The sequence below is a fragment of the Zerene cesonia genome, chromosome 3, assembly GCF_012273895.1.
Source record: "Zerene cesonia ecotype Mississippi chromosome 3, Zerene_cesonia_1.1, whole genome shotgun sequence".
Taxonomy (NCBI): Eukaryota; Metazoa; Arthropoda; class Insecta; order Lepidoptera; family Pieridae; genus Zerene; species Zerene cesonia.
The window spans coordinates 604,899-614,792 of NC_052104.1; the positions used below are offsets into that span (position 1 = coordinate 604,899).

Below are 9,894 nucleotides of genomic sequence, written 5' to 3' on the forward strand. Positions count from 1 at the left end.
ATGTAACTGTATAATGTACTATACAGATTTTATTTAATTTGTCGGGACATCAAATTTCTTCTTTCGAAAGCGTCACGTTTTAAATTTAAATGTTTTTGTGTTTAATTAAATGTGAAGTTATTTTAATTATTTTAAGTTAATTGTGTTTATAAGTGAAGACTTGTGATTTTAGTTTATTAATTTATCTTCTTCTTATATATAAAAATGAATTGCTGTTCGTTACTCTCGCTAAAACTCGAGAATGGCTGGTCTGATTTATATAATCATGGTTTTGGTGAATTTTGAATAGTCCAGGGGAGGTTTAAAAGGTAAGAACATACGGAGGCGGCGGAGCCGCCGGCGGGAATCTAGTCATAAATATGTGTTATTTCAGCCGACATTCTTCCTCGTATCTTGTATGGTGAAGATGTGAGAATAGAGGACCATCCATATTTTGCTGGCTTGGTAAACTGCGGAGCAGCTATTATATCCGACAGATACCTACTCACTGCTGCGCATTGCGTCGAAGATTCTAAGTATGTTCTAGAAATATCTGTTTATGTGTGTGCTTCGTGTATCCCAAAAGAAGTAATCTATAATATAGATTCAGATTAAATTGTCTTAGCCGGGGCATAAATACATTAAATTGATTGAAAAAGCTCTATAAAGCCAACATTCTTGAAGCAAGTTTTCGCTACAAATCTCCAAAATTGCACATCCAAAGATAAAATAACATACTTTGTAATTACAATATACTATTGTAGATATAAGTTTAGAGAATTTTGGGATATTAAACCTTCAGGATTGTACCAAGAATGTTAACTATATAAAATGGCAAATTTACAGGGCGAGGCAAAACACAAATCTTGTATTCGTCGGTGGAGAAACCAAGCAGAACAGCCATATAGTTCACTATGACAAAGTTATAATTCACCAGGGTTATCGGAAAATTTTACAACTGCCGCTAAACGATATTGCTGTATTGCGCCTGTCCAAACCCTTGAGTTTCTCCAGAAAGATCCAGCCTTTAAAGTTGCCGCGACAAATGGAAACGAACTCATTTTTGACGTTTGTTGGTAGAGGTGCTGGTGAGGTAAATGTTAATTATTTGCTTTCAATTAGTTAATTATATTTATTGCGATCGTGTCCGTATTCCTTTGACGACATAAAACGTCTTAATCAACAGCTTTAAGGTTATAATGGGACTGTAAATAAAATTGAATTAAATTAGTATCAAATAAATGCAACGTTAACTTGTAATATTAGTTCAGAAGGATAGGATACTTACAAGCTAGCGTCATTCTTTTTGTGAATATGATTATTGTAGACACTGTTTTTGGAGGTTATAAATAAACTCAAAATAAGGCGACATAGGGTTTCACAGAATTTTAAATGATAATTACAGGACGGAAAAACCACAACAAAATTATTAAAGATGGACTTAAAAAGGTTGACGACAGAAGAATGTATTTCACACATACCTCCACAGTACAACTTCCTTGTATATACATTTAAAAATGTGCTTGAAAAAATTAACATATGTGCAAAGAGAACGAATAACATGCCTGGATTATGCTTTGTAAGTAGCACATTTCTATACAAAGACCTTTTTTTTTAAGTTATAGTGTAGAACTGAGCAGGTGGTTTGCCTGATTGTGCAACATCTAACGTCCAACAGTGTTAGATGTTTAAAATAATTTTAAATTTTACCTTCAGGGGCTACCAAGCTGTTTTTAAATAATATAGAATTAACAAATGTTTCTATTATACTGTTTCTACTTATTGTCCCATTCAAATAGTACTAATTATATATTTCGATTATTTAAAAAGTTAAATATTATGTTCAACATGAATTCTTTACACTCATCAGTGTAAGTGAAATTCCTTTGTTCAATTATTAAAGATAAAATTTCTATACTTTATTACTTTTTATTGCAAAAATATTTTTGGAGTCCCACAAGGTTATATCTTAGGTCCTGTGTTATTCGTATTAATTAATTTTCAGGGTGATTCTGGCAGTCCTTTAACTGATGGAAATGTGGTTGTAGGGTTAGCATCATACATTGGTAACAATTGTAATTCAATCCGTTTAGGTTTCTATGTCAATGTAGCATATTACGCTGACTGGGTCAGACAAGTTACTGGTTTACAGTAAAACTAAATCGATTGCCTAGTGAGAATTTATTAACCTTTTTTTATTGTATTTTATTTATTATAATAAGATTCGAATGAATATTTTGTTTTATTTATCTTTATTCCAATTATATTATATTTTTAATATTATTCTTCGTTAACTGACACATTTTTTAATTGATCAATATTATAAACGAATACAAACAAATATAGAATACACGTGTTAAAATAAATGAAATAATAAATTAATTACGTCATTGCATTATTGTAAGGCGCTGTTTGAAGAATTTGAATACTTTTTGCATAATAATATTATACATAGGATATAAAATTCACATTAATTATATTACCAGAATAGTATGCCTATTACTTGGTTGGCTTTAGTTGCTGAGTTGTTTTCTTTGATTTATTTAAAATTGTTTTCGTTAATATTAATTTTATACATCATAAGAAACAATATATTTGTCACCCTTAAATATAATGTATATACAATGAAAAATAAGAGAGGAATTTTTATTTTTGTATTAAATCATGTTCAAATGTTCTATTTAAAATAGTAAATGCAACAAGTTTAGATATACTTGCATAAACTACCGTTTTGACTGGCTGCTTGACAGATAGAGAGAGCTTATTTTACATATCTACATATAACTCGCATTAAAGGAAAGAACCGTGTCCCCAAGTGGGGACCAGTCAGACGTTATACATCTATACTGATCGATGCCTTTTTTTGTGAATCCCCACCGGGAACCGAACCCAAGACCCGTCGGTTCTGCGCTCGGTACCAAAGAGGCGGTCAAGATACAAGTCGCATAAGTAGATAAAATATGTAGAAACATGTAAATCGAATTTACGGCATCTCACTTGTAGAACTTTCAAATTGAACAAATTACGTAGGCGGCAATTACGTAACCCGAAAAGTTAATTTCAAAACATATATTTGAATTGCAAAATTTCCGAACAATTTTCGTACGATACTAACAAAATACAAACAAAACGAATCCATACAATGAAACATTTTATTTGTAACGCGTAAACATGAACGTGCGGGTTGTTTTCATTACAGTGGCTCAGTGGTGAGGAGCTCATTTGAAACCGATAAGTCGGGGATTTGAAATCAGGCGAGCGTGAAGGAATTAATCGATTTTCAATTTATCGACACGTCATTCACTGCGAAAATGAGAAGAGAAATGCCACGGGGAAACCGGCATTTCGAAGAATCAAAAGTTAGACATGTGTCATCTGCCAACCCGCACTTGGCCAGCATGGTGAACCCGAACCCTCATAGCCCACAGGCTACGTAACTACTACTGGCTAGGACAAAACTCAGCTTGTTTGGGCTAATGATGATGATGATCATGATGATGAACACAAAGGACATACTATATAAAAAAATACGTTAAAGAACACTTAAAGAAATCTAGTTGAATTAATAAATGTTTTGAGTTTAAGTTTGAGTTGAGTTTAGGGAAGAAATTAACATGTAAATCTACCTACAGCTTAGTTCTTCAGAAACGACTTGATAAACTCGCTAGACTTGCAACTAAATATATTTAGTTTTAAATTACATAATGAATGACGAATTTATAATATTTTTAATTTGTATTATATAACTAGATGTTGTGCACAGCTTCGCCCGCATAGTCAAAATAAATTTTCATGGTACAAACTTTCACCCTATTTTCTTCTATTATATTCTATTTCAACTCCTTGGGTGTAGAATTTATCAAAATTCTAAGATAAGCAGATGTTTCGTTTTTTAGCTTTCCCCATTATAGTGTCTTTATGCATTCCAAATTTCAGCCTGATCGGTACTGTAGGTTCGGCGGTGTATTAATAAAACAGTGAGACAGTCACTTTTGTGTTTGTAAATTTACTAGCTGCGTCCCGCGGTTTCACCCGCGTAAGTCCGTATCCCGTAGAATTATCGGAATAAAAAGTTGCCTGTATGTTATTCCAGTTGTCCAGCTGTCTACGTACCAAATTTCATTGCAATCGGTACAGCAGTTTTTGCGTGAAAGAGCAACAAACACAGACACATCCTTACAAACTTACGCATTTATAATACTAGTAGGATTTAATTTGCGTGCTATTTTTTGTAGTTTTTATGATAGTTAAGGATACTATATCATACACTTATAACCTACTGATTATGATTATGATTACAAATCATACTTAACAACACAAATTACATTAATGTATTACGGTAAGGTATGAGGCGTTTGATGCATTTTAACAATCTTTAATAAAACAAAGCGATGTCGAGAAAGTTATAGAATGGTGTAAGTTACAAGAAAACGATTGAGATTATAACAAAATTACTAGCAAAGGAAAATGAAATATAATTGAAAAGAGAAAGGTAAATTTACTGTTGTATTTATTTAAATGTCAAAAGTCATTGTTATTTATAGTGGTGGTCCAAATTTAAATTGATAACCGATGCATGACAAGGCGTTGTTTGCTTTTAAGCGATTTAACTTTTTTTTAATTTAAATGAAGTATATGTTGAATACATAAAAATATTTTTTTTACCTTTTATAATTAATTTTTAAATTTTTTCTTTTTATGTCATCGTCGGCAATGGAGCTAGTGGGTCGCCTTATGGTAAGTGCTACCATCGCCCATGAACTCTTATAGAGGCGTAGGTAAATTCGATTGCAGACCTTACGCCTCTACAAAGGGATTGTCGATCTCAAATTGGAAAGAGATGAAGAAAAAAGATGGAAGGATTGACGAGAGAAATAAAGGTCCCTTGACTGGGAAGGTAAGGAAAAGGATATGTGCCTCCGGTTTCAACATTAGACGGACAAAACACAGCAGTATGCTATTTCACACCGGTCTTCTGTGGGGGTGTGGTAGTTCCCCGGTGCTAGCTGGGCTAGTTCGTGCCGAAGCGTACTCGATTACTACATGCAAATTCTCAAAAAACCGCTTTTTACTCCAATCTACGCCAGCTCTTACTTCTACTTAACCTTATTCCATTCTGTAAATGGAAATGAATGCTGGATAAAGTTTGATGAAGCCCCGGAACGCTCACGAGTACAAAGGAGGAACTTTTATTTTTGTTTAAATTAACAACAAATTCTTTTCAACTAAGAAATCATCTGAGAACTGGAGGTATTACCCGATTGAAGAGAAGAGAGAGTTCGGGAGTAATTAATCTTCGCGTTAATTATTTCCAAGTATTTATTGTCTGTGAATTGGAAAATTATACGAATTCTAATTTTAAAAGAAAGGGTAGCATGCATGTGGATTGTCTATTGGGTTTCTTAAAGAAGAGTTCAATTGAAGAGAAAACTAAAGCATCAGTATCATTAAAGAAGTTTGGATAAACAATGTAAAAAGGGCATTTGTAAATATAGCTTCTCACTGTATAACATTTTTTACACGCGTCAAGTTAACCATAACTACAATTCCATCGGTCAATCGGACACGTTAAATCATCCATATGATTCATTAAGTCGCTAAACCTTTTGTAATCTGCGTTAAAACCACATCAAAACCAATGAGCAGAGTGAATAAATAAAAGTTAATCCATTAGCGACATCTCATTATGCAGCTATTACGTAATACTCTCGATTCCCTTTAATCCAGTGATTTAGCTGCCGTCTGCGAGGACCTGTGGCTTCTAAATGTAATTGGTAAGGGATTGTTTCTAAGGCATCTAGAGGTATGTGTAAAAATAGAACCTTCTTGTTGTGGAGTTTGTTTTCTATTGAATTATCGTTATTGAATATGACTAAAGGACACAAGTTTTTTACGCACACCATTTACCAAAAACATAAGTATAATAGGAATTAAAATAGTACAAAACAACTTCGTTAGAAAATCTTCGTCAGTTTTCTTTAAGACAGGGACAATTTATCCTTTTTTAATGTAACAAATATTTAAAGCTAGCGTCGCTGCAAATATTTCAGATTGTACAGCGAATTTTGAAATTATGCAGATTCTTGGCTGACCAGCGAAGTCTTGTGTATAATTTATTAAATCTCACTTGTAGGGCCGTCAAGCTCAGAACGCTGCATATGAGTTGGCTTCGGTTTGGCGCACCATTAATTTCTGTCGAGTATCCGCTCCGGCTAGTCATAATCCACTCATTATAAAGCTGGGTTATTGATGGATATTCAATTCTAACTTTTCATGAAATAGCCAATGAACCGTTTTCTTTTTGCTATATTGGCAAAAAGACGCGGGTTCGAAATCCGATTCGTGATCAAATTTTTTCTATTATATACTGTCATAGCGGGCAACTGAGCTGGTGGTTCGCCTGATGGTAAACGATCACCACCGCCCTGAACATTCGCAGAGACTTAGGCATTTGAGAATGCGCTACCCGCTTTTAAGGGATAAGGGAGGAGGAAAGGATTTATGAATGGAAAGAAGGAATGGACTGGAAAGGGCTAGGAGAAGGAAATAGGCCTCCTGCTCCCCCACACACCGTACGAAACACAATAGCAAGCTATTATTTTATATATATCCACTCACGCCTTCGCACGCGTTTACCATACACTGGGATTCTCCATTATCTTTCTACTTATGAATTTAAGTATACAAATTAGATTATAGTATTTATAGTACAATTAATATCTACATTACTTTACTTATGCACTACTGGCTACGTTGCCAGCTGCTTGTAGCTACAGACAAGACAGTCTTAAAAAAAAGACGGAGTTTTGTATATATTAAATGCTCTTTATCTTGTATACTTAACTCTTCTCCTAATCTTGTATACTGCTGAAATGTTTTAAGCAACGTTTCAGCAGTATACAAGATCGTCAAGAGTCAAGCCAAGAACTGATAAGATTTATTTGAAATTGTAAGTTTTTTGAAGCTTCAATTCCTTAATGAAACATGGATTGTCAAAAGATAAATATATAACGTATACGATATTTTTACGTTGTCGTATACGAAAAATACAGATATTTCGTCATATAATATTTCTTGGTAATCTTCTTGTGTTGAACGATACTGATCTTTTTCAACGAGCGCTTTCTCCTTCGAGGATAGCGGGCTAATATGTTGCTGGTTTTTATTTTATCGTCTTATAAGTCGTTATTGCGTTCCAGTTAAATGGAGGACAGTATTTGGGTGAATTATTGTCAAGTCTTAAGTATTATGATAATGCATACATAGTATACCAATAAATGTTTAACAATATCTAAAATGCCTTGGACAGCCAGAACTACAGCAAATTAAATTGGGACCACACGGGAGGCACCAGCTTTAAAACAAAAAAAAAAGAATCAAAATCGGTTCACCTGCTACAAGATTATGAGGACTATTGACAGTCAATCAACAGTCAAATGAAAGCGGTTTATTTTTATGTATAAAAATAATTATTTCTTAGAACAGTGGAGCATCAAGCGTCATTTTAGTCACCTCAAGCAGAACACGTGTGTCATAGTTAGTTGGAACGGTAATTGAAAAGTCGAGAGACGCCTGGAATACTAACATGAGCTTAGGTCTTACATTTTCGGCATCTAGATAGCATTGACTATCAAGAAAGGACAGCTCTAGACTGAATTAAAATCTGATAAATGCTATTGACCCTCTTTCTTATTATATCTGTTTTAAATTTAAATGATAATACTGTTTATTAATGCTTGAATAAAAGCCCTGTAGCAGGCGTTGTGTTTAGGTTAAAGTGATTGGGAAAGAGAAGATATAATAAGATCATAAATCATCCTATGGTAGCTTTTCTGCCACCATAAATAATTATGATATAACAACTTCCAAACATTTTGTTGTTATTTCAAGGCGTGATAACTATCTCACTCTCTCTGTCTCTCTGTCTGTCTCACTTACAGTGACGTGGGGACCATTTTAGCATCATAGGTTATGCTTGCATCTTAAAATTAATATGTTTTTTTTTACTTTTTATTATTATTTGCCGCATAATAAAGTGCTTTTTGTTTGTTTGTATTTTGTGCTTATTTTATTTCTGTTTTAGTGCAAAATAAATATATGTATATGTAAAAAAAAAATCATGGGATTCTCTCTTATTATTATAAAAATTACCATAATAGTTCAGCAGTTTCAAACAGTCGCCAATCTATTAAATAAAATGAATTTATACAGGTTTAATCATTTTATTAATATTCAAAACATTTACAAGCGATCAAGTAATTTATTGTACGCCAGATTCGAGCTATTGTTCAAACAAGCCCGTAAATTCCAGCAAGCAGAAGACTACCTGGAATACTTCTAGAAATATTTGCTGGACAAGACCGTACAAATACTGACCGCACATGCCGTGAATGGGAGTTAAAAATACTTTAGAGAAATTTATTACGTTATTTTACGTAGGTTTAAAGGGGAGGACGGTCGCGGTGGGTATAGTGAGAAGTTCAACACGTAGATGATTCGTTCAGTAATTTTCCTACTTATATTATAAACGCGAAGCTTTGTAAGAACGTATGAAAGAACGAAGGGAGAAAGAAAATTTGTCTATGGATTAATGTTTGTTTCTCTTACGAAAACCGCTTACCTGAGAAGTGGAACGTATAGGACACTCAAAGGCCTACAATGCATCTATTACACCACTAGTTTTATAAGTGTTTATGAGCGGTGACCACTTAATATGAAGTGGCCACCCCTGTTCTGTCATAAAAACAACAAAAGTTTGTTGATAACAATTTCCTAACGACTATTTTGTTACTGAGTAATATATAGTTTGTTATTTAGATTGACAGTTTCTTAATTAGATTCTAACACATCAAGCGACAAATCATTGTAGGAAGGGGTTGTGTAGTGGCTATTAAGCTTGCTGCGTATTTTGTCTGATGTTAACGACACAGAAAATGCAGTTAGTCACATTCAAAAGTGTATTCGGAATTATGTATTGGATGGAGAGATAGATAAATATATATAAATTTTAAGCAATCGCCTCTGGAACTGGCTCCGTCAGCTTTTCCCGGGATAAAGAAAAGTAGGAAGCCTGTGACTATAAGAGAGAACGTGCCAATCTGTTGGTAAAATAATTTTTCAATATCGTTTCAGTAGATTAGCCTCTACAACGTCATCATTCAACAATTTCACTTCTTCAACAACTTTACCTCTTTATAGAGGAAAGAAGGGAAAGAGAAACTAGTATAGAATGTATAAAAATATGTATATCTTGATCGCCTCCAAAGTACAACGGATAACGTGTAAGCGTCGAGCCGAGGTGTCCTGGGTTCGATTTCCGGTAGGGACCCACTAAAAGTCTCGGGCTGGCAGAACTTAGAACTCTGATCACATATGCATTAAGAAAATCGATCAATGAATTAGATATACCATCTGCTCCATACCCCACTAAGGGACTTCACTTAATTTTTATATAATATTTTATGTATACTATGCATACTCTAACTGTGGTACATAAGCCTTTTATCTATGTATAATCTAAAAATACGTAGTTCATACAAAAGCTTGGAAGTTCACAATTGTATGTAAAATAATGCCTCTCTTATTTTCCATATATATTTTCTGCTTAAGCGTTTTAAATTCATCTTCAATAATGATCTTATTTGCTCCATAGCGGCAATAAAGTAAAACGGTTAATTATTTTGGAAGCAAGCCAGGAGGTTAGCCAAATGTATGAACATTGCTCCTTGCGTTCTAACCGCTTAGTTGGGGAGCTTGTTGCTGTTTTAATTAAGTTATGTCATTTCGGAAATTAACTTTACCGCACATGTGATCGGGTGTGACAAGAGATTTGTTATAGTTTATGCTTTACGTTGGTATAAATAGGGCATTGTGCGCTTTAATAGTATGAAACAAGTTGGACATAATAATTTTATA

The 9,894-nt window shown here is 33.8% G+C and overlaps 1 protein-coding gene across 1 annotated transcript; it reads left to right on the forward strand.

Annotated features, from left to right (window-relative positions):
* Positions 1–241: 241 nt before the first annotated feature.
* LOC119839001 (venom serine protease 34-like) lies at positions 242–8,320 on the forward strand. Its single transcript, XM_038365173.1, has 4 exons — positions 242–248; positions 374–515; positions 826–1,072; positions 8,291–8,320. The coding sequence occupies exons 1-4, from the start codon at positions 242–244 to the stop codon at positions 8,318–8,320; spliced, it is 426 nt and encodes a 141-aa protein (XP_038221101.1).
* The last annotated feature ends 1,574 nt before the right edge of the window (positions 8,321–9,894 follow it).